This window comes from Lichenostomus cassidix, chromosome 5, assembly GCF_008360975.1.
Source record: "Lichenostomus cassidix isolate B80296 chromosome 5, HeHo_3.0, whole genome shotgun sequence".
NCBI lineage: Eukaryota > Metazoa > Chordata > Aves > Passeriformes > Meliphagidae > Lichenostomus > Lichenostomus cassidix.
In genome coordinates, this window is record NC_139486.1 from 55,342,744 (window position 1) to 55,368,899 (window position 26,156).

The 26,156-nt window shown below is 36.4% G+C and overlaps 1 protein-coding gene across 1 annotated transcript in view; it reads left to right on the plus strand.

Annotated features, from left to right (window-relative positions):
• The window catches only part of INSC (INSC spindle orientation adaptor protein), a 116,562-nt gene extending 91,661 nt beyond the window's left edge, over positions 1-24,901 (plus strand). The window contains exons 8-13 of the mRNA XM_085063204.1: positions 8,625-8,796; positions 10,992-11,170; positions 17,856-17,922; positions 19,760-19,915; positions 20,578-20,654; positions 22,014-24,901. Coding sequence (XP_084919330.1) covers positions 8,625-8,796; positions 10,992-11,170; positions 17,856-17,922; positions 19,760-19,915; positions 20,578-20,654; positions 22,014-22,142 — 780 coding nt within the window. The 3' untranslated portion in view covers positions 22,143-24,901. The remainder of the gene's footprint in view (positions 1-8,624; positions 8,797-10,991; positions 11,171-17,855; positions 17,923-19,759; positions 19,916-20,577; positions 20,655-22,013) is intronic.
• Positions 24,902-26,156: the final 1,255 nt, after the last annotated feature.

Below are 26,156 nucleotides of genomic sequence, written 5' to 3' on the forward strand. Positions count from 1 at the left end.
TGCTTATATAAATGGAATGACCACAGTTGTTTCTTCCTTTATTTGCCAGCAGTAGAGCTGAAATATTGTAAAAATATTTGTCAGCTGTAGACCTGCAGTAGCTCTTCTTCTGTTCTTTATGGACTGGCAGATGGCAGAATGCAGCTTGGGCATGTGAAATTTCTAGTCCAGGCTTGAGCTTTACAGATCTGGAGGATTCAGTTGTTTTGGAATATGGAATGAGAGTTTTTACTGCTTATGTGAAGTGACCCTTGAGTGTTATTAGGGATCTCTAATAATTATTACTTTCTAGTTGTTACATTCCTTCTGTCCTAACAACCCCTGTGTTTTTCTAAGAGTGAGCAAACTGGCTTATGGATTAGGGACAATGTTAGAAAAACTTGCAGTGACTGGATGGCAGAGTTAGAACAGTGTTTGGGAATTTCCTAAACAACGTATTTGTTTTCCTAGATCTGTGCAGCTAAAATATGGCAAATTGAGGTTTTATCTTTGCCATAACACACATTTATCTACCTAAAATACCTGGAGAAGATCCTGGGCTACTCAAGCTGGAATCTGCTCACTAGGTGAATTCAATGCCTGTCAGTTCTGACTTGTTTCTCTGATGTGAGATCAGATTTTGAAAATAATCCTGACTTGCAAATATGATTTTGAATTCAGGTTGGAACTGCCCCTGTATCAAAGCTCTGTGTTGTACTGATCCTTGGACATTTTTGGACTTATCTTTGGATTTTCCTATGTTGGAAGAATAATCTCTATTGAAAGGGTAATAATTTGTGTGGTTTTGTTCCTTTTAACTCAAACACTAGCTTAACTTTAAATACATATGTTTATTATCCTTCGTAAGAGGGCTTCTTTATATTGAGACCTGTTAAGGCAGCAAAGAATATTTAGTAGAAGAAAAATCAAAATTCAACTTGTAAAAAATATTACATTTTCTCAGCATCTTAGGGCTGTCCTGATTTATTCTAATATAGAATCAATGTAGCAACTGTATTTGGCCAAAGAGCAGTACTGGAAGGTGCTAATGGAGAGAAAAACATCTGAGATCACTTTACCTGATGACTCCTAGTAGACCCCTGACTGCTCATAAAGATTGCATGAAAACAGCTGATCTTAAACTTGCATTTCATAGGCTTAAAGCAATTCTGAAATTATTTTATTGCCACTGCAGTCATAGAAATAAATCAGTGTTTGTTGGAGACCCAAGGAGATTTATCTAACTGTCAGGAGGGGAACCTTAGGACCAAATAACTTGAGTCTGCTGTAGCCAATAAAGTTCTATCAATTTTCACCAGATGAAAACTGCCCCTTTTTCACTTTTTTGGGAACTTTTGTTTAAATAAGGGTAGCAATTTCCTCTGTTGTTATTACAACACGAATGGACTCTTATTGAGTTGCTCACTAAAAGTTTTATAGCTAAAGTACTGTGAGTGTTTTCATTATAAATGGGTATCATAAAACTCTATAACTTGCTTGTAAAAATTCTCTGCCAATAAAAATCTGGCACATCCAAGGTTGGTTCTGGAGCTAATTTATTTGAAATAATTTATTAGAATAATTGAACAGCCATTGTGAAATAAGGAATGTAGCAAACAATTCTATTAATGCCTGGTGGCTCATAGTGCTTTCCTAAAAGCAACAAAAATTTTGGGGAGAGAAACATGGGTGAAGCTCTGAGTTAGTTTCAGTAACTGTGAATTTAGATACAAAAACATTTTTCTGATCAAATTAGTGTCCATATTTACTACATTATATATATGTTCTACTATTATAGTGCATTTAATTAGTGTGCATGTAATACAAATACAGTAGAAACATTGCATTTCAGAGACTGGATATTTTGTAGACTAAACTGACTGACACCATTGAAATGAGAAATATTTGCAGGGAAATTGTTTGCATGAGGATCTTTTTCTTACATGCATTTGCAAAATCTCATATTTAATGTATTAAAAAAATTGAGATATCCTATGGAATGTCCATTGCTCAAACACATTCTCTACCTCTCTAATGTAACTCTACTTTCTGCTGTGGTGTTTCTGTTGCCATCATTTGAGAATAGAGTGGGGTTGTGTTTGTGTGTAAGTCATGGCATAATGGAACACACCTGGTCAAGGGTTTTAATTCGATGAGAGAAGTTCTATGTGAAATTACAGTAATAATAACAGGGATTATTAAAATTATTATATTCAATCTTTAGCATAATTAAGTTAAGGTTTCAAAGTATTGACTTGAAAAAATGCAGAATTTTAGCAGGAAGGTTATCAGATACTTTTCCTGAGAGAGGAAAGACACTGAAGAGTTAGATTAGGTGATAATGACTGGCTGTGACCTCCACGCTGCTGGTTTTGGATAGAGGCCCTTTCTCATTATTGTAACAGGATAAGAGGGCCCTCTAAAAATGTGGTGTGTATGGGATTTTGGTGGTTTTTTTTTTTTATGAAGAGGTACACTGAGACACACTTCTTGGAAATAAAATCCATGGTGTCACACCAAAACCTAAATGATACAAAGTAATCAAACCTGTTGGAAGAGTGTCCTCGTTTTTAAATGCCAGGCACCAGGTGCTGGAGAATATGCCCTCACGCAATGAAGTGTCTGTGACATTATTTATTTAAAAGTAGATGATTGGAGAGTATATTTTTCAGGGAGTACATCTCATTTTCTGGAGTGCCCCGCTATGCATAACCCTGGAGCCCCTGTTTGTTTATAGGAATAGTTGAGGTGGGTATTTTTCCTTTTCTCAGACTGTAGTCCCCCAGGGTAAATAAAAATGAGGACTATGTGAAAATGACTAATAGATGGTCTTTCCTTAATTCAGACTTCAGGTCCCAGCATCTTGTTCAGCATTCTTGTAGAACGCTTGACAGTTCCTCTCATCTTGTTGACAAGTCCTTTTTTGGGTCTGTGTGCCATCATTTTAATGGATTTCAGACCCCGAAATATAATGTACAAAACCTTATCCATTATTTAAAAGAAGCAAACATGTACTTTCTGGAATTTGTGATGCAGATGCAGATACCAAGAAAACCTTAAATTCTTGCAGCTTAAAAACAAACCAGTATACCCAGTCCTCCAAAATATAGGGCAAAAAAGGACCTGAGAAACATTTGGTGTCATGTGCCACATAACTGCAAGAATTTAATCTTTATCATATGTGAGCACAAATAGTTCTTCCCTATTCTTCCAGGGTTCTGACACTATGAATAACATAGTCATTATTGCAATTGTTTGACAAAATAGGAGAGAGAATGTAACAGATGTTGACTACAAGGGTCATTGCAAATGTCTTTTCTTCCTCCAGTGGTTTTCCTGCTGCTCTATCAATGCACCCCAACTCTGTGAACACCAACAGTAACTGAGTAGAACCTGTATTACAGATGATTTCTACATAACTGCAAGTGAATTCCTTTTGCAATCTCTTCTCCTTCCCTTTGTAGCCATTCAGTGTTTATCCTGTGGAAATATAAGGATATCATACTGGACGAGTAGATCAGGAAAGCTGAGTTTATCCTTCTGTGTTTAACTTCTGTTTGTAGAGAGTAGTTGGAAACAATGTAAGCTGTGATTTATGGGAGTGGGAATATGTGAGTTGCTAGGCTAATAGCGGTGCAGTGCCTGTTTTCTTTTATCAACCACAGAAATGCTTTAAAAGACTGTCTTATCCTTCATATCAGTCCTCAATGTTGAGGGAGCTCAAAGCCAGCTATTCTCTTATCCTTGAAGCAAAGACAAGAGAGAAGTCTGGGTATCAATCTTACTGATTTTGTCCATCCTTTCTGTAAAATGACTTATTCTCTATTATTTCTTTGACAAACAGTTGTGCTCTTTATCTGCAACAAGCTTTGAGTGTCAAGGAACATGAATTCTGAGGTGCAGGACTGCTTGCTCTAGGTTTCCTAGGGAGAAAAGGTTTGCATGTGATTTATCTTTTGTCTCAGTTAGGCCAGAGTAAGGAACTTCTTATTTCATCTTGCTCTGCAGTTTGTTTCTCCCTGCAACATGGATGTGATGTCTCTGCTCAGGCATTGCCACGTTTAATGTATTCTTCAAGCTGATGCAGCCAAATGTCTTTTTTCTTATGCCATATAACAACATTCCTCATATAACTCAGATCTACTTTAGATTTCTCCTTGATGGATAAACATCAGGAAGAACAAACACCTCTTCATCAGCTTGACCACATCAGGAGGGAAGTTTTAAAGGGAAGCCATAATCAAAGTTGCTGCAAACCGAAGTATAACTCACAGCCAGTTTAGATACAAAGCTAAAGTTATTGACAGAAGTTTTAAAGCTACTGAGTTGGGAACTGCTCAACCTTTATTCAGCCCCACATCATTCTGTGGTGTACACAACAGGGCTTATAAATTAGGTGCCATGGCCACTGTTGTACAGGATTAGTTATAAAAATCACTGCAGTTTTGTCCACTGGTCACTGCTGCTGCCAAGGAATTGCTGCAGTAGTTTGGATTACTTGGGATTTTATTTGGGGATGTTATAATGGCATCAATTTGTTATTATGTCATCCCATTTTCAAAACAGCTGACCAGATGTTCATCTGGTACAAATCAGCACCGTTCTCAGCTAGTGGAGCTAAGGCAGTTTTTACCTACAGAGCACTTGCAATGCAACTGCTCAAACATAAAACATCATTATGTGCAAGGTAGAATACTTTTTTCCTTTTCTCTTCCTTTTTTTTTAAATGTAGAAATTAAACAAGACTTGCAGATCTTCTAAGGGGAAGAATAAGTCACAGAACTTTACATAGGCTATGCCTCAGCCATGATGATCAGAAATTCAATTATTGAGTAAACAAGTAATCAAAATAGCAGTATATGGGTTTTGCTGAATGAGTATGATAATCTTCCCTCCCTGCCTTCTTTCTCTGTCACCCTCTTCCTTGCCCTATAAATTTTGATATGTTTGGGTTTTTATCCACCTGTATTTCTTTGGTTTGCCCTGCTGATGCTCATGTCTTCACTCATATAGTTAACCTGTCCTAGCTTAAGGCAGGAGGTGCTGTTACACAGCAGGTGTGAAAGGATGAAAGACACACAGCTCTGATCTATCAGTCCTTGACTGTTGGATGCAGCCTCTGCTTTTGGAATTCTCCTCTGGCAAGGTTGAGACAGATTGAAGGGTGATCCCCTTTGTGATATTGTTTCCACGTTTGCTGTCTTACATCTGGATCTCAACATCTCCTTTCTATCCTTCTGTCAAACTGCTTTGGAATCTGCTGGTGCTTCTGACCAGATTCAGTCTGATAGTGTTATCCATGGATTTGACAGTGGGAAATCAGCTGATAGCCTGTAAGACATTCCAATCTCACTAAATGACTCCAGAGATCAATTTTGAGAAGGCAAAAGGTTTTGAGGAAACTTACCAATATGTAAAGATCATCTGAATGTTAAGTGAGCAAACAGGAATGGTAGGGAAGGTCTTCCTATGAGAAGAGGTCCCCAGCAGCATTTTATACAAATAAACACAGACATTACTAAAAGGAAGGCAGTGTGTCTTGGTTCCCAGAGTGGCATGGAAAGCCTGCCTTGAACTTCCTTGTGGAAAGTGCAGAGTTAAGATTGCTGTTTTGTATAATATTTGCAGTCATGAAGTTATTAATGCAATTCATCCTAAGTTCTCTCTTAGTATCTTTAACAGATGCCTAGCTATATTTATTATTTTTAGGAGTAAGGACAGGTATACTGAAGAAAGAAGACTGTTGCCCCAGAACTCATTCATTCCTGTTATAGAAATAGAAATTATTTCCTTTCAGAAGACTTGATCTATGCAGTAACATGGTCACACATTTATTTTGTCACTTGGATTAAGTTTCTACAACAGGGCTATGCTCAGAAGGATGTAAGTTCCTGGCATTTTTCCACTTATCAATACTGAAATATTAGTGATCAAGCGTTTACTGAATGCCATTCCTCAAATGCAGGGGCTCCACAGCATTTTGTTGCATTCATGGAATTCATTTGTTTGCATTATCTGGCTAACTGGTTCTTTTGTATTGCCAAGGTGATGAACAGATTTGACATTTAGCTGATTACTTCACCAAAATTAAACAGAAAACAGGGCAGCCATCCAAAGTTCCTTTCAGTGTGAAACCTAATTATAAAAATGCTTTGAGCAGCAATTTCTTTTTGGATGTTAAAGTGCTTTTATTAGATTGTTCCCCTGTCATTTTAAAATTTATTGCTAGACACTTATAAATGGGGTTGCCTGCTGAAGTAGAAATATTTTATTTTTTATATTTAAGACGGGAGGAAAAAGTGCATGGAGGAAATTTTAGGCTAAATTTGTTAGTATTTTACATGTTTCTGAATAGGAAGGAGAATTAATAAGGGTGACTTTCATAGACCCAAAATATATAATTTATCTTTGTGTTGAATAAAATCATATCTGCTTATTTTTTTTATAATTCAGCAACTCACAATTTCCCATAACTATTACTTAGCAAATAATGAAATCAAATACTTTATTTCAAACTTGAGTACAGCCCTGTATTGTTAGAAGCTTGAATTATTAATATAGATTTTAATAATCAGTGGTGATGGAAAAATCTAACCAGGAATTTGTAGTTATCTTCTATAAGCCATTACCTGTTCTCAAACAGCATAAAAGTACTCTTACGTCATTTTGTCAAGGTCACTGAATCTGAGTTGACCACGTGAATTTTAACCAGAAAATTTAGAGCTGAAGACAGCAGAGGATCTTAGAAGAAGTTTCTTGTGAAGTATTTTTTGAATGTCTTGGAATATGTTTAACTTTTTATACTGCCTGTTGTTATTAACATCCTTTGGACCCCAGACAAGGTGTGATCTGGGGAGATTTCAAGGTGACAAAATTGTGGGGTTTTGCATATGATATTGTCTAGCACACTTTGGATACTAAATCATCTTGTGAGGACATATATTAATTCTTGACACTGAGATCTATTAATATACCTTGAAGCCCAGTGAATTATGTGAATCTGCTGTTTCAAGCTGTAGCATTCTGCCATAACTAGGAGGAAATATTTTGCTGTAGGTAGATTAATGTTGAAAGCTTGTCAAGAAAAAGTTTAATGTTGTAAATTTATTCTTTCTCTTTTTGCCAGTACTAGAGCATCTACAATAAATACCATTTGTGATCTGAGGAAAAATAAAGATATAATTTATTTTATATTTATCTGTGTTATTAGAATTTCAGTGATACAGTGTATTCCCTATTAAAAAACTGCATCCCAGTGAATAATCTTACAGAGAGTAATTTTTCTCCCCTCAGTCTGAGAGCTTTTCTTGTAAAACACAATAACTGTCAGTGCTTATCAAATAATTTAATTCATGCCCATTGCAGGATAAATAATTAGGATAACTCAACATTCTGTATTAATAAATTAAAAAAAAATGAGAATAAGATATTTGCGGGTGTTTAGCCTGGAGAAAAGGAGGCTCAGGGGAGACCTTATTGCTCTCTACAATCACCCGAAAGGAGGGTGCAGTAAGGTGGGAATTGGTCTCTTCTCCCTGGCAGCCAGCAAGAGGACAAGAGTAAAAGGCCTCAAGCTGTGCCAGAGATGGTTCAGATTGGACATCAGGAAGAATTTCTTCATGAAAAGGATTGTCAAACATTAGCATGTACTGCCCAGGGAGGTGGAGGGAGGTGTTCAAGAAATGACTGGACAAGACACTCAGTGTCATGGTCTAGTTGACAGGGTGGTGCTCTGTCAAAGGTTGGACTCAGTGATCTTGGAGGTCTTTTACAACCTAAATGATTCTGTGTTCTAACTACTTGCTTGTCAACATGATAAATTATTCAGGGCTATGTTAAATGGGGAGAAACCCATTGCTGTTAATTTGAAAGTTCACAGATGATGCCCCTATGCACAGGGAATATTCCCTTGCTGCATTTTGCTGCTAACAATGATCCTACTGGATGTGCTCTGTTGCTGTCTTTCATTGTGTCAGCGGGTCTCCTATAATCTAAGCCAATACTTATGTATAGGATTTATCTGCCTGAATTCTGTAAGAACACTTGAAATACTCTAAAAGCATAAACCTATGTAATTCCTCATTTTTTCTGTTTCACTTTGAATTAAGCAAGGGGTACGTAGTCCTGGCTTTGATGTAAATGCTGTGCAAGCTCATCAGGAGCAGTTTGGCCAGGGTCATCTTAATAGTATTCTTTTCGATCCTGTCTTGGCTTTGTGACAATTTCAGAGAAAAATGACAAAAAATGTGTCTGTTTAGAGGTTAGTGCACACTCAGGTTTGAGTCTTGTAGAGCTCAAATGAGCCTGTGGCATGATAGCAATTAATATTTGCTTATCAGAGCTTGTTTTTGGATTCATGTTTTACTTTAGATGTCAGAAAATACTTTGACCAGAATTAATTTCACAGAAACATTAAGGGAGAAGGATCTGCAAGCTTTTGGCAGACCAACAAACTTGTATGCTGAACTCATTTGTATTTGCTAAACTGAAACTTCCTGTGTCACAAATGTCACCAAGTTGATTTTTTTTTTGAAAATAAGTTGAGTAGTTTAGTCACTGCCAAGAAAAGAGAATTGGAAAACCATCTTTGGTTGCAAAAGTGCTTTCTGCAGTACTTCTAACTTCTTCCTATTTCTTTTCCATAGGTTGATGGGATACTGTGCCTGGCTGACATCCTCACTGATAACAGCCATTCTGAAGCTACTCATGCAGAAGCAGCAGCAGTAATTGCCCAGATCACATCTCCACACCTCACGTTCACTCAGCATCTCAGCAGCTTTCTGGAAAATATGGAGGAAATTGTGACAGCACTTGTCAGTAAGTTTTCTACAGGACTTGTGAGTCCAGTTAAAATAACAGGTTGGGCTAGGACTCTTTCATTGGAAATATTCCCCAAAAAATGTTTAGTGTACTTTCCTTAAGAGATAAAATATCAATTTTAAATTCTGAACCAGAGTATTCTGTATTTACATAATTTTTTTTTCTCTAGTCCACATTCAAATAGAATTTATGCATATTTGTAATATTAATATCTGTGGGGAAATCTGCCTTAAGAGCCTCAAGAAAGACTCAGCAAAGCATCCTCTTGTCCCATCTTTGTCGGTAAAAGAATGATTTCTAAGAGTTGTTAACCTTTATGCCTATTGTATTTTCAAAGCCTGCTAGAACTCAAGCTCACCACTACATCTGCATTTGTATAACAACTCAGACGAAAAGTAGAGTGCCATATAATCTGTGGGTATTGTTACAAGAAAATAAAAGATCTGTTTTTCTTGTCTAGGCCTCTGATCCATGGTAAAATGAGAAAAAGGTAACAGCAAGATTTTCCTCAGCCTGGGTCAGTGAGGATAGTTCAGAAAAACAAGATGATATTTCCAATTCCTTCCTAAAAAGAGGAATATCTTTTTTCTGGCACTGTGCTCCCTCCCTTTCAATAACCAGAAGATTTCATTCAAGCATTCTCTTCTCTCTAGTCTGGAAATTCAGTTTCCAAGAGATCCACCTCAGAATGTACTGTTTGGGTTTTCTAGTTTGATTTCTCTTGTATGATAGATCAGCACATGTAGATATTTTTCTAGTGAGCCCAGTGGTTACAGTTAAACCGCAGTACTTCAATTTGAATGCATGCATTTGTTATTTGGGTTTTTTTTTTTGAGTGAAGGAAAAAAGATTAGTACCAGTGCTTGAGGATTCTGCAGTAGCTGGGAATTATCTGAGACGGGTTTAGGCATTCTTCAATCGGCCCAAACAGAGCTAGTGATGCAGAAATCAAGGGAAACATTTTTCCTGATGTGCACCAACAAGTAGAGAACCTTGTGCCCTGATAGTGCCCTGGATCCAGAGGGTGGAGTTACCTGTGCTGAGCTTGGTTCTGTTGTAGCTAGAGGCATCTGAGCTGATTTGTTTCAGATGATTTTCTGGATTACTGTAATGTACCACAGTCAGGGGCCAATGTGAACAGCCTATCCAGAAGGTGTTAGCTGGTGGATCATTTCCTCAATTGTTACTGTTTAAATTCTACAGGATTTTTAGTAGTATGTATTCTGCCCAAGAAATGTAAGCATTAAAAATAGAATATGTATAACTTTGCAAGAGCCATTTCAGTAATCACACACCAGTTACCTTGTAATATTTATATCTCAGTAATTGAATTACTGTAATATGTTTAAAAATTAAACCATGCAGAAATCCCATTACCAGGTGATTCACATCTTAGTTAAAGTGCTTGTGTGCAAGGGATTAAAAGGTACCTGTCTCTTCAGCACTTCTTGGTGAAGTTGAAAAATATACAGGATGATTTTTGACTACAGAGAAGTAGAGATAGGCAACATTGTTCTAAATTAGAGATAGGTACCCTGCTCTAAAGAAGAGGATATATAACAGAATTATTCTCTTATGGATCATTTTCTGTTAGCTTTCTGCCCCATGTCTTTAATTTGATTTAGTTATATCAAGCTTTATTTTGAACACCATGCAGTAAAATATTCCCAGTAGAATGTTATACTAAGTAGACCATATCATTCATTAGAGCTTGTAGTGAGATGGGTGTTGGTCTCTTCTTCCAAGAAACAGGTGATAGAACAAGAGTAAATGGCCTCAAGTTGTGCCTGGGAAACTTTGATATGATTGGATATTAGGAAAAATTACTTCATGGAAAGGGTTGTTAAGTGCTGGAAAAAGCTGCCCAGGGCAGTGGTTGGGCTGCCATTCCTGGAGGTATTTAAAAGCTGTGTAGATGTGGCACTTGGGGACATGGTTTAGTGGTGGACTTGGCAGTGAGGGGTTTGGTTGGAGCCCATGAGCTTGGAAGCCTTTTCCACCCCAGACCACCCTATGATGTTACATAATTGACAAAATTAAGTTTATTTTTCTGTTTCCTTTTTTATCTTGATATTTATGAACTTGATATTGGCTAATAAGATCACTATTGCAAGTTGCAGATGCTTAAATATTGCCTTCAAATGCTACAATGAAGGACAGACTTTTATCCAGCTTATTTTCTGCACTCCTAGAACTGTGCCAAGAAGCCTCATCAGGTGAAGTTTTCCTGCTGGCTTCAGCAGCTCTTGCCAATATTACTTTCTTTGATACCATGGCCTGTGAAATACTGCTGCAGTTGAATGCAGTGAAGATTCTCCTAGCAGCGTGTTCAGACAAACGTGTAGTGGATACTCCGTATTCCCGGGATCAGGTGAGGAACTGCTCAGCAAGCCACTGTCACATTTGTGTAAAAACCAACAGATTTCAGCACTGTGGCTGTTTTGATGCAGCCAAACCTAAGTTGCTTTCATGTACTCCATTCCTGGTTCTTTTCAATATATGCCTCTTTCTTTATCTGCTTCAGTTCCTTTTGTTGTTTTTTTCCTTTCTTCCTTTTTTTTTTTTTTAATTTTTTTTTGTGATTTTTAAAATTAGCATTATAAAATATACCTGTTTTAATGTGACTTTTCAAAAAAAAAGAAAAGGTGCAATTCCATATTTCTAAGATAGTAATATGTATGTTATCATGTCCCAGGCAGTGGACGTTTGCCTAGGGAGATGTACGTTAAAGATGAGTAGGTTTGGAAATTTTTTGATTCAAGATTTTATTTTGGACTATGCAACCAATGTGAAATATATGTTCATGGACTAATGTCCATTCTGAATGATCAAGTCATCCTGGCCAGTGAAATAGCTGATTTGGAGTTGAGATGTACTAAATGTTGAAACAATTAAAGTAAGAAGATTCATAACAGATACGACAAAATATGGTCTGAATACTATAAAATTTTATGAATGAGCCCCTCAAACTTAAATGCACCATTTTTCATACAAAGCTTCAATTTAGGTAACACAACTACTTATAGAAAAAACCCAATATCTCTAAATATATTACACTTGAGCAATTATTCTAATTTGCTAGATGAAGTGTGCTTTTCTGCAAGCCAAAACTGGGGGAAAAGTAGCTGAAATGCAGGAAAGGAGCAGTGAACTTTGTTTTCCTTTTTGCCATTTTATCTTATCTTAAATTCACTGTATGTCCTTCTGTACAGGACATAGAATTGTTATTAGTTATCACACTCTCTGATGGTACAAATAAACAACATTCCACCCAGGAGCTGGATGTTGGAGACATTGTGTGTTGCCTGCAAAAAATGTTTTACTGCTCAAGCACCTTTAAAATTGTTCTGCCTTTTGACTTCTGGAAAGCTTTTTTGTGCAAGTGATAACAACCTTTTCCTGTCTTCATTATCTGAAAACCAACCTCCTCCTTCTTTTATTTCCCAGGCAGTGTTAGATTAGGTCAGGAAAGAAATGTAGAACCAAGAGCTGGATTTACTGCTAAACAAGATTATCATTGTCCATTTTACAGAAGCATGTGACTGCTTCTCTAGCCAGCAATATTATATTGAGACTGCTTAGTTTTGTAACAAAATACTTTGTAAAAGGATCATCATAAAGCAATATTTTCCAGATTCCTTAGTCCCCAGTTATGGGTCAAAATGGATACGAATGTGCCATGTTCTTTTTCTTTCTGCAGGTAGGTATTTTCTAAATAGCAGGTTTTTTTACTTCAAAGAAGCGTCAAATTATCCTTTCAGAAGGGTTCATGCCTAAATTCAGCAGTGTAGTATATACAGTCAGATGTCTTAATGGAGTTTAAGCACTGTCAGGAGAGGGCTTTAGCCAAACCCCTTATCATTCAGGGTCTTCTTGACTTTAACCATCATCCTAGACACTGCATAGAAAAATATGAAATATGTATGTTTGTGCACAGTATGTTTATGTATAATAAAATTTTTCTCTCTGCATTCCCACTTGTCTCTTCAGTGCTGTTAGTATTCTCACCTTACCTGTGAAGTTGTGGAGGTATAGCCTAACACCTTCTGATCTTCTCTTATTCAGGCAGACAAAGAATTAATGTGCAGTGAACACATCCATTTTAAAGTGGTTATTCCTAGGTCTGAAACCAGTGAATTATGTTTCAAAACAGCTTGAGGTGGAGAAAGGATTTTAAGTTGGAAAAAATGGAACTGGTTGCTGCTTTTTTTTGTGATAAATTCTTTCCGGTTTTCTTGGTTTTTAGGAGATGCTGCAGGTTTTGACACTGAGATCTTCTGTCTCATTTAAGATTTTAAATCCTTAATGCTATTCTTCCACTTTTTTTTCTCTGCTCTTCACCTTTTTTTCCTGATCAGGCATTTGTGTTTGTTTTTACTGTCTGTCTTCACTTTTTCCCCCTTAAATGGAGAATGTGGTGTCAAAAGGAGATTAAAGATATGTGTAACTTTAATACAAAGAAGTTCTATTTTTTTAATTTTGCTGAACCCCTGGTGAAAGACTTTGAGAATGATGTTTTTAATTAGAAGGGTATTAACAGTTCTTTTAGATTTTTGTTAAAAATCCTTGTCTGTATGAAAGAAACTTGCAGTACTACTTCTCAATTTGAATTTCTTGAATACTGGGGAGTACATTAGCAAAGCCTTTACATATGGACAAGGTCATAAAATGTGACCCATGCAGGATGCATGTCCTACGTGCATCTTTAAAACAAATAATGTAAGAATCTGGCTATTCTCCCTATTCCTTATCTAAATTAGTCAGCAATAGGAAGTAAAGCAAATAAAAATGTAGTAAAGACTTTCTTCATTCCAAAATGTAAGTTTCCTAAAGCTTTAGTCTCTGTTGCTCTGCCTCAGCATGCCAAGAATACAGTTCCCTGGCATGGTCTCAGAATAAACCTAGACATTGTAAACAGATCCTGTCTCCAACCACTATTATTATTTTATGGGGATCTTTGCTTCTTCTGCTCATCGAGGTATTTTTATTTTCTGTTTTCAGGAAGAAAAACTAAATTTCCAATCACAAAAATGGCTACCAGAAGCAATTGGAATGATTTTCTATTTTTAAGCAAATTAATGCCCCAGAGAAAATTTCTAGATTTCTTACTGAAGTTTTTTCTCCTAGTAGATAACATTTTGAAGGTTTTTTTCTTCTTCAACTTGCTGTAATGCTTGTTCTTGATCCCTGCTATAAGTATTCTTTTGCTGTCTCCCCATGGATGGATCTTGAATTGTGACATTCAGATGATTTTAATTTACAATCAGAATCAGAGACTCCACCTTGCTTCTGAGTAGTTTTCCAGTGTTTCTGAAGATGGGTATCTGGAACTTTGCAGACACACCATGATTTATCCTTATGTCATTTATTTCAATGAATTACAAAATGCTCTTATAATATGTACAAAAATTAATATTACTTAGCGATGAATCAGCCTTAAAGGAGTAATTAACTAAGAGAATTAGCAATTCTATATTGATCTACTTTGCCACTCTATTAAATTACTTGCTAATTCTTATTTTGAGCTTGTGGCTTTCTTTTTCTGTTAGGGCTATTGATAAAATCCTACTGAGCAGTGTGCCTTTATTATCAATCAAGGTATATTAGCATCACACCTTCCACCTCTGTAGGCATCTCCCCTCCCACAGATGAGGTAAGAAACCCTCAGTTGTGGAAGATATTGGCCATTTAACAGGCTAAAATGTGTGCTTTCATCCTCCAAATCCTATGGCATCTTTTTTTCCTGAGTAGTTGGTTTCACAATAATGGGAAAGGAAACATTTTCAGATCATCTTAAATCTGCCACTGTGGGAAAGTTATCAGAGAAGTCTTCTGTTTATTACGTGTTCTTCAAGTTTAAATCTCTTTAACAACTACAGATTTACATTCTCAGGGTAGGTATCTTATTTTATAGCAAAGCATTTGTATCTAGTTTTCACTTTTGCAACAAACCTTTGTGCACATTGATGGCATTAGTTGATGGGCATTAGTCTCCCTTAGCTCTTTAGAAAAGTGTTATTATAGTGTTAGTAATTACATATTTTAGCAAAAACACTTTCTAAGGTGACTGTTTGAACAAAACTATTGTAAAAATTCTTAATTAACCATGGTTTCTCAAATTTAAATTGCTCTTGATAACTGAAATTCCTACAGTTCAGTGCAAAGAAGACTACAGAACTGAAAAGGAAGGTTCAGCACACATAAATTCAATATGTGTAAAATTCCAAAGGAGTGGAAGGAAATAATGTGGAAATAAAAACAAATTTTAAATTATGAAATATGTATGTAGAATAACCAACAAAGATCAACGCTGCCAATTTTATAATAATGTATGATATTGTCACTTGAGAGAGGTATCTGTTATTATAATTCTTGGTGGATTTGGATAGCAGAGAGCAGATTCTGTAGCAGCCTAGGTCAGGCTATTGGAGAACACTGCTAGAATACAGATATTAGAAATGCATGGATCAAGATCTACCTCCAAAGCAGATCAGCCTAGCAGAGATACAGGTGCTGTGGTAGTGAATTAGGCTGGATTCCCTGAAAAAGTTTGCTGAATAGCACATTTACAAATCCCACAGTTCAAGATATCACCAGGATACTGGGTTGGTGGGTGGCTTCAGCACATTCCTTCTGCATGGTAGGATGGCACTGGCAGATGACCAAGGCTCACGTGTCCTGGCTTCAGGATGTCTTCTTTGTTGTACTTGGAGTTAACCACAAGCCATTGCATGGCTTAGGAATCCAGAAAAAATACAAGAATCAGAAATTGTGCCAGTGCTCTGTAACCATGGAGTGTGGTCTTTCACAGGATCAATTACTTGAGCCATGAATGAAATTGATATTAAAAATTGCAGTTGAACAGTAGAGATTCCATGTTAAATATCTTCAAGTCTTCCAATTATTTCAGAGTAATTTCAGTTCTGAAAGATTTTGGCATCTGTATTTTTCCAGTAATTTTCAACTATGAAATGAGACTTAGGCAGTCACTTTTATCTGTATCTGTTTGTGTGCTCCATGTCTCACAATAACATCTGAACTAGTTTGCTGATTCAACAGGGCTTTGTAGTTATTTTTGAGACTGCCTGAGGCTTTATGAAATTTGGAACCAGATAATGGGAAAAGAGGCTAAGATAAAGACTGCAGAGTAAGTCTATGTGTCCTTAGACAAAAATAAAAAAATCTATAGTGGGAGAGATACTACTGGAGAGCATCTGTTTATGTTTTTTGATCAACTCTAAATCCAAAAGAGATGAGACTTCATTAATATCAGTGCTCACAGAAGTGATACTTTTTGAAGCAAATTGAGTCTGCATTTGTTTATGTTTTCCTCTAGAGAGTTCATCTTTAGTAGGAAACTTCCTTGAACTTTGGATTGTATTACAGAGAAAATTTTCATGTAAGTTGCATAAACTTTAAAATATGAAAGTATAGGGGAAATAGAGCATTTAAAATCAACTCTTTATTCCTGTTGCCTATGATATTTTTACATTATCCTATTTTGTTACATTGTTTACATCACAGGAAAATGAATTTTCTTGGGAAAAGAAAAATCTATCCAAATGGAGTGAGCTAAGCTACGGCTTAAGTACCTTTTGAGTCCTACTAAGATTTTAAAAGATAATATGGGTAGACCTTGATGGTTATTGATCATGAGGGTCTTTTACACACCTCTCTGGAGAAGGTTACATGTGAACCCACTAAGATAGTCCATAAACATTGCAAAATATGGGGGCCACATAATAAATACAGAGGAAGTATAGCTATAACCTCAAATAGTTTTTGGCGTCAAAAAGACGCACACAAACTATTTTTATGTATGAAAATACTTATTAGACAAAATAACTTGGAGCAGTGGAATAATTGGCATGTATTCAAATTGTGGTTAATTGAATTCTTCATCTGTGGCTTAGAGAGCCACATGGGGTACAGATTCTGCACAGAGGAAGCAATTTTCATTAACGGGATATAATTTAGAATGAGAAAACATATACACTCTGCCTGCAACACAGTTAATAATTAATATGGAATAAATACACAGACATACACTGAGTTACCATATTTCTACCTGTCACTCTGTAGAGTTGCAGCAACTCATCTGCATGCTAAGTAAGTATATTTATTCAGAGAGATGACACTGTAACACTACCTTCAGGAGTGGAAGACCTTTATGTCACAGCATCGGAAATGAGTCATCCTTGTGTTTAAAATGGCAAAGTGACATCAGAATGGGGATTTGATCTCATGCCTCCTCACATCTAAGAAGTTTGCTGGTTTCTGAACTGACACTGTACTGTTACAAAACTGATAACCACTTCCAAAACTGACCATTATTGTTGAGGCTGGTCAGTTTTTCTGAATTAGTTTAGAGAAAATTTAAAACCTCTTTAGAAAAAAATATTATTTCTGTTTTACGTTCTGGTGATCCCTAGCTTTTATTATTTGGTCTGTCACATGAGCTGTTAATATTGAGATGTGTTTGCATGCAAAAAGCAAACTATCTGAAGGATAAATTAAAGAAGAACACCTTCCAGGGTGTAATATGGATGAAGGGAATGGGTGACTGAAAGCCAACAGCACCACAGGGCCCAGTCTGTCAGTGGCTTGCTGCATCACTTGAAGCAAGTTGAGTTACATCTAATCTCAAAAACAGGTAAAGCTATTTGTGATAATTCTGTAAATCAGGATCTCAGAATGTGCCTCAGTTGGTGCAAAGCCTAGCTGTGGTCTTTACCTCTGGAAACGTACAAACATTCTTAAGTTCAGTTCCTGTTGAGTCCAGTTCCTTTTGAGACAATTGTCTTGACAATCACACAATTCTTGACTTTGAAAAACCTGAAAATATTCCTTAAATATTTCCTTGAATCAAAGCTCAAAACTGCAGATCTCTCTTGTGAGGATTCCTTAGCATTTCACCTGAACCAATTCAGTGCAATAACAGCACTTTTAAATGTTTGGCATATTTTTGCCCTTCTTATTTTATCAAACCACAATGCTACTTAATATTACTGAATTGTAGGGCTAGACTTGATATTTCCTTCTCTTTTTAACAACAGGTGGTAACAATATTGGCAAACATGTCTGTGTTGGACCAGTGTACTTCAGAAATCATTCAAGGAAATGGTATGTATTTTAGCTGAATCATATTTTTTAATTTATTTCTGGAGAGTCTGAATAGATGGGAATGTAGGACTTACAAGGTAAAGGAGAAAGGCTTCGCTAATAAAGCTTTATTTTGCATCCTATCACTGCTGGATATTGCACATTGCTGCAGGGTGCAAAATGAGTCCTGGAGATGGTTCTACATTACTGAAATAAAACACCACTGTTTTAGGAAACTTTGCCTTTGTGACCACATTGCTGGTATTCTGCATGTGTGACTTAACTCCTAGATGCAAAGCAAAGCAGGAAAAAGTGTTTCAACAACTTTTCTTGTGGTGATTACATTGTGTGAAGTGGCAATTACAAATTACAAGCTGAAAGACATCACCTGATGCTGAGCCATGCATACCTGCAACTTGTGTCACTTTTCTCACAGGTGCTCAGAAGTACTGTATATTTAGAAGCATTATGTGTTCATTACTGCACAGCAATTGCCAGGTTTTTGCCTCACACTTCTTTAAATACTGTATTATGTGAAATTCACTCTGTTGAAGAAATCCTGGTGTTATTGGCACATAAGAAATCCAATAAGTAATTAACTCTGTGAATAAAGAAAGGGGAAGATGTAAATGTCTTAATACACCTACCAGGAAATTCAAGACCAAGCTATAGTAAGACAGCTGCCCATTTTCATCTTTTTCATTTTTTTTGGTGGGAAACATTGAATTACAGAGAAAATTCACATACATTGCTTTGTTATGCCAAGTAGACCTAACTCCTGCTATACACTGCAGTGAGTGGAGATGCACAAGTGGATTGTCAGGGACAATAGCACCACATAAAACTTGTGTATCTTTTCCATCATGGAAGCTCACAAGAAGCATTTGCCCCCTGGCTTTTGAGAGGGGTTGACACTCATCCTGTGTGTAAAGTCCTTTTTTGTGTCTGCCTAACCTTATAATAAGCAGATGCTAGTCAGAGGCCACATTCTGAAAGTGACCTTTGAATGCTGGAGAAGTTAGGTACTTCTGACTTTTTCTGTGTGTTGATTGATTATTATCTAGCTGCATGGTTCTGATGATAATTCTCTGAATTATTTATGCAAATGTTCTAACTGTTAAAATCCTCTGATGCTACCTGAAGTAATCTGAATGCCTAATAGCAGATGGAGTCTAATAGCACATAATTGTCTTTACACTTAAAATAATCTAGAAAAGAGAAATAATTTTTTTTTGTGGTACTACAAGAATATCAACTCCTACAGGCAACAGTAAGTTAATGAAGCCACTTAGATGTGGATGACATTGTCTCTTCTGGGGTGAAGAGTTACTCACAGAGTAAACTTCAAGAAAGAATTTCATAATCTCTTTCATTAAAAATTCCTCATTCTAAACTACCCTTAAAGAGTTTGAGAAGGAAACTTTTAAAGGCTTGGTTAGAAATGCATAAACAAACAAAAAAAGTAATTCAGGGAGAAACTTCATGTAGAGACCTGAATTATATCACTACAGTTTTTTAATGTAGTGATTACCTTCAGGTTAATTTAGGAGCAAATAAAGAATTGCATTTAGTTGACTGAAATAAAGCCATGAAATTTAAAATACCAGCTTTTAGAGGAGGAAAGAGTTAATGCATTTTCCAGCTCCAGAAGTTCTGTACCTTCCTAGTGAAGACAAAGTTATGCACAGGTCAGATGTGCCTGAGTGCTGATGTCCAGATTGTCATCCACCTATTCTCTGTGCCCTCTTTGTGCAGTGGTTTTATACTGGCTTTTTATCCAGCTTTCCTTTTCCCTCTACCTTTTTTGACTGAGTTTTTCGTTGGAGAGAGGATAACAGTGGCTCTTGTATTCTTTCAGGTGTCCAACTCCTGATGGAAATGCTGTTTGAGAAATCATCCTCGGGGAACCCAGCAGAGGTTGCAGCTTGTGAGCGAGTCCAGCAGAAATCTGCAGTCACCCTGGCACGGCTCAGCCGAGACCCTGAGGTGGCAGATGTTGCTGTAAAACTCAGCTGTAAGGATGTGTCTCCTGCTTCATGGCAGACTGGAAAAGAGGGAGGAACTGCCAGTGATGGAGAAGCTCTTTTTAATTTTTAGCCTCACTTGGTAAACTTTATGAAAGATATTCCCTGTAGAGCCTGTCCAGAGAATGACTGAGGAGATGGAGCTAAATGAACCTCTGGCTCATTTCCCAGAGGAACCTGAGGTGCAGCATCCTCTCAACATGTAGCTGTGCCTTGCTGTGCCAAGTGACACTGCTGCCTCCTCCATTCCTCTATGGAAACCCTTGTGCAGGATCTGTCAGAGCTCAGAAAATTGGGACCCCAGCAGGTCCAGATGTGATGAATGCAACGGGAGGGAACATGTTCTTTGGGTTGGAGTTTTTTAAGGGTGTGTGGGAGGATTGATAGGGAAGAAATGGAGGACGCAATTTCCACTCTGAAACAGCAGCAGCAAGTAAATCCAATTTATTTGTTTATGCTTTACAACTATTAATTATGAGTGCTCTGAACTGCATAGCTCCATGGAAAGTCCCTTAAGTATTTGCATATCATCTTTGCATTAGAGATCATATCTGCTAAAAAAAAAAGGATAAATATAATGCACCTAAAAATATCTCAAAATAAGAAGTTGTTTTTCTAAATTATTTCTCCTGATGCTCTTCTGTGCACTCAGGTATTCCTCGCCTGATTAAACTTTGCAGATCACCAACAGAAAGAAATAACAGTGATTCTGTTTTAGTGGCATGTCTGGTACGTACATTTTAGTCTTTCTTTCATGCTTATACTGGAAAATTAAAGAAAAAACATCCCTTTAGATTTCAAAGTGCATAAGTATTGCAGAAATGTTTTAAATTCATGTCAGGGTCTCCTGCTTTTCCCCTTAAGCATAATCCTGTATACTGTCAATTATTCATCCTCTAATTGAAGATTTAAGCACATAAGTAAAAATGGCTTCATCTTCACATTATTGGGCACCAAAAAATTTCACTGAAACACTTTGGAATTTAAGGATCCATTAATTCCTGAATTCTATTCTGTGATGGTTCTATATTTGTTTAAATTAGCCCTGAGTCATGGGGGTAGCAGCCCTTTATCTGCATGCATGCATAAGTATGAAAAGACTTATGTAAAACACCCAAAAATGAGAAAAGATATTTCTTGCTTCCACTCCAATCTAATTTTTTGTCCTATTTGTGCCTCCAAGACAATATAGTGCCCAGCCAAGGGGTGGGCAAGAGGAGGTTAACACTTTCTCTGCTCAGGAGAAAGATCCCAGCTGCTGGCCCTGCACTGCATGGACTGTGAGCCAAATGCCAGAGCTGTATGATGTCACTGAGCATCCTGTGAAAGGGCTCTGGGGACATGGGTGCTCCATGGGTAGGGTGTAGGTTCTGATGAGTGAAGACTGAAGAATATTGTTTGACAGTGCTTTATGATATTACTGTTATTTTAAATGTAAAAGTAAAGCTTGCTTATTGCAGCTTGTCCATTTAAGCAGGTCTCATTCAGGATGAAGGTATGAATGTGAGCAAAGAAAATGCCATGATCATTCTTCCCACATGCCAAGAAGACTCGTTAATCTTGTATGGTTAGAGCAGAGACCACAGAGCAATGGCAGCAAACCAGACTAAGATTTTTCTTTCTCATTGAATTGCTGCTGCACATCCTTTGAATTCATGTCTATTGCTTGAGACATTACCTACCTCCCTGTCTCAGCAATTCTGCTTCTCCTGATATTTTAGTAACTGCCTGAAGAAATTTTCTGATAAAAATGTGGCAAAAATATTGTCCTTGAGACATGAGCTATTTTAGGCTCTGATAGGTATTGTCACTGGTGTCTGAGGGCTTAGGGTACTACTGTACTTAGACCTGCTGCTCAGGTCTAAAAGCAATGTGCCCCAAAATAATTGCCATTTAATAACTTTGCTTGTGGGAAGATTCATCTGACAGATGAAGACAGTAAGGAGAGGTTACCCAGGCAGAAGAATTCAGAGCTGCAGAGTTCAGTTTGAGATCTGGCTGTTAGTTAGACATGGTTATAGTGAATTCCTACCAGGAAGACTTTGCCAAACCTGGCTGCATTGCAACGATGCCGTTTTGTTTTTCTAGGCAGCCTTGCGAAGACTAGCAGTCATGAGTCCTGATGGAGTGGAAGATGCAGATTTTCAGCAGCTGGTAAAGCCCAGACTTGTGGATTCCTTTCTGCTATGCACAAATATGGAAGAGAGCTTTGTATGAATGGGAGCCAAAAACCTTTGAACAATAATCAAGATGATAGAAGTACAGTAAGATAATACATGTACAATTTTATTTTGTTTTAGTCCTGTTGTTATTTATGACTTATTTATTCTGAACCCATGAACATGTGGTTTGTAAGAGCAAAGGAACAGAATGAGAAAACTTGTTCCAGTGGTTTGCAAAGGTAATTTTTTGTTTTATTTTCCTGCCAAGACACACAAACCCTTATCATTGCCATCTAACAAAATGTTTTGTTTAATATAGTTGACTTAAGGTAATGAAGCCAAGAATTTGTTGCTCTGATGTTAAATGCTTCAAATGATGTTTTATCACTGATAGTTTTCTATAGCTAAGATATTTTGTAGATTTTTGTAATAAAAGTTTTAACATCACCTATATTTGAAGAAAAATAATCCTAAAAACTGCAAGTATATACTTTGAAATGAAAGGGATGTTACAGTCTGAGTCCAGTTCTTAACTGTTGTTATTTTTTAAGAGAATTATATAACTGAGAGAAAAATTTCCAAAAAAAAATTCACATACTGGCTTCAAATTATGCTAGAAGACATTCTTAGGCTGTATAAAGATGTGCTCCATTAGAGGATATATGCTTGCAGAAAGCTCTTTATTTACAATCACTGAAATTTCCTACAGAAATTGATAGAATCCTAGAAAAATCTTTGATGTGCTTTTTATTTAATAATCTTATTCACCTAAGATTTAAAATCATTACACACTGATAATTTTATCACTTTTTCAAACCTTACAAGAACTGGAAGTGCTTATGTCTAGACAGGTTTTTAATATTCAAGTTGCTGCTTTTGTGAAAAGTTGTGCATGCATATGCTAAATAATCAGAACAGATAAATGAATTGTAACTTGACTTCCCATTTTTCTGTTTTTCTAACTAGTCCTTTAATTTTAAAAATTTAATGGGACTTTTAGGAGCTCTGGAAGTTGAGAACTGGATGATAACCTAAATAACCAACATGATTTTAAAAGTGATTTCTTTTTCGTGAACATTCTTCTTAATTCTTGTTTTTTCTTTTCACTGAGAAACCACACGTTTTGAAAATTACTCAACCAGCAATATCTTGGTGGTGGTTTTTCCCTTAACTTCTCACAAAGCGCTCTATAGATTATGAAGTAAGATTTAATTTTTTCCTGATGGCTTCCAACCATTGCTTTGGATCGTTTTACCATCAGCAACTTTAAGGTACTAGGATATCTGCCAAAAACTCCCACATTTCTTCCTCACTGTACTTACTGTGTAGATATATTAAGCAGCTTAATTCATTAGTGTTTATTTAGCATTATGTGGTGTTTAGATGAAAGGCACCAGGAAATTGTGAAGCTGTAATTGCCTTCCAGATTTTCTGGAAATGAGAAATCTGTCCTGCTTCAAGCAGTGAGACATGGTGGCTACTTTTTTCTCCCTTGATTGTATGGGTTAAGAAGTCTCTGCCTTAATGTCTTCCTTGTGAGCTCTTCCTTTAATAACCTCTACCTTGGCTGAATTTTAAAACCTTACAAAACAATGACCTCTGTCATGAGCAGCTATTCAAAGAAAAGTGTTGAATCAGATGTTTCCCAGATGTAATTTTCTAGTAAGCACAGAGATGAATTCTGCCTTTTTTGCTTACTTTGAGACTGCTTCTTAAGTTTCCAAGATTGTTAAAATGTGTGGTATTGAAAAGCTTTAAAAATATTGTATTAATGATGGACTTTAACACTTTCCTCACTAAGCAGAAGTATCTTTGTGAGCCAGGATGTCTTGGTATAAACAATGAATTCACAAATTTCACAAAAATAATTCAAAATAAGATCCTGTTGCTATCATTCTGATAGCATGGAAATCCCTGATAAAACACAGCACATCAAATTCTGTTGTGAATTTCCCTACAGAACCTCATTCTGTCAGCTTCAACTAACACCAGAGATCTAGATGGAGTAGGGTTTATCCCATAAGAGGTAAATTTAAAATCTATTTAAAATTTTTTTTCCACACATGCAGAGTGAACTGAAGTAGCTATTAAGAAAATGCCTTTATGACTCATAATGTTTTAATGTCATTTCTAACAGGTCAATCAAATATTCAGTGAGCAGGTCAGTAACAGCTAATTTGCTCTCAAATACAATAATGTGAACCCACATCAATTGAATTTATTACAGATACTCTCAATTTGCAAATATGTCCATAATTCTAGGCCCATTTTGTCCATTTAAATGTGTTCATATTATGGATGTGGCTGTTTATGTTACAGGAGCAAAATACATTTAGGTGGAACTCATATTTGCAGCAGAAAATATATGTTGAAAGAGTTATTTCAGCAGACTTCTTGTCACCTAAGTGTCCTCAAAACCATTTTATCTACATCTGATTTTTCCATCTAGTGATAATCTTACATCTGTGTACTTTATTTTTTTATATGCTATAGTCTATGAGAAAATAAATGTCTACTTTACCTCTTGATTCTCTTGGAAATCATAAATAATTAAAAATACTGATTTATTTTCTCATTACTTCTGAATGAGAATTTTGGATTCTAAATGTTTGCTTTGAAAGTGACTCTTCAGCTTCTAAACAAAACCAGCCAGTCAAACGAAAAGGAACATTTTAAGCCAGACTAAAGATTTTTGCTGTCAATGTCATATGAATCAAAATATTTCATATCAGGAAATTTTCACTTAAATAAGTATTTTCGTGGCTCAGTCTTTGGACTCTCTGTGTAAATACATATGGGAGAGAGGTAGAGTATGTGTAAAACCTTCACAAATCAGCTCATATATGTGGACTCCTTGACCTATAGAGACTGTAGGTTAGGTATTGGTTTAAGCTTCCTGGAAAATGAATGTTAAACTTGTTAGAAATACTGTAATTTTACTTAAATTCTTCTGAAAGATTTCAATTTTGTATGAGACTAGAAGTGCTTAACAAACATGCAGTGAGCTGCAGGATTCTTTGTAATTTGGATTTACACTCCAGCAACTTTGGACAATGTCTTCAAATTTCTGCTTTAGTTTGAAACAGTTTACAGATATTCAGGGCCCAGATGTTTCATTCAAAGAATTAAGTTTGTTTTTTCTCATTTTATTGTGTATTTGGTACGTGAATCACTTTAGTGGGAAGTTACTTGCCTGATCTGTTAATTTTGAAATAGTATTTGTATCTACAAAGAATAAAATTATGTCTTTGTAAATTGCATATCAACTCTTTTTTGGGGTTACCTGTTAGCATCCAAAAGACAGGACTTCATCTGTAGGGTGTTCCCTTTGTACAAATCTCATTCTGGTATCTCCATACAGCTTGGTCCAAATTTTTGTGTTGACCATTTCCTTTTAAATAACAGCAATGAACAGTCAAAATTACCTTGGCTTTCGTATTTTGATGAATCTGCTTTGATTTTCAGTTTAAATTTATATTAAATTTAATGTATTTAAAGAAGCACTCTAGACACTGTAAATTATGCACCAGTGTTCTCATTTTTAAAGGGAGGGGGAGGTAAGGTGGCATTAAGCATTGAAAGAAAAGTCTAGAGTGAATTTGTTAATTGGAGTTGGAAGTGCAGAGCTGGTGGGAAGGTGGGTGAATAGTTTCAGCCCTTGACAGGCTAAAGAGCTGGGAACAAGACAAACACAGTGTCATCTATTCTAGATACTTATAGGCTTTGTGGAGATTTTTATCTCTATTTTCTGGCTTGCTCTCGGACCTGAGTTTCTCTTTCTCCAGCTGTGACAAATTTTTTCCTCTTGGAAATACATTTGTATAATTGCTAGTTTTCTGAATAGAAGAGAGTTACATTCCAAGGTCTGATCCTGTTAATTATTATATTGATAAGGTTTTTGCCTAGAAACTGAGTAACAAAAACACCTTGTCAAATGGATGTAATAAGGATCACCTAGAACAAAAGGAAATGTTTACTGTTCCTGCAATGGGGGAAGAACCAACATATCCTCCAGAAAACCTGAGGGAAAACATGGGTATAGTAGCCTATTTCCATGTTCTGGTACTTT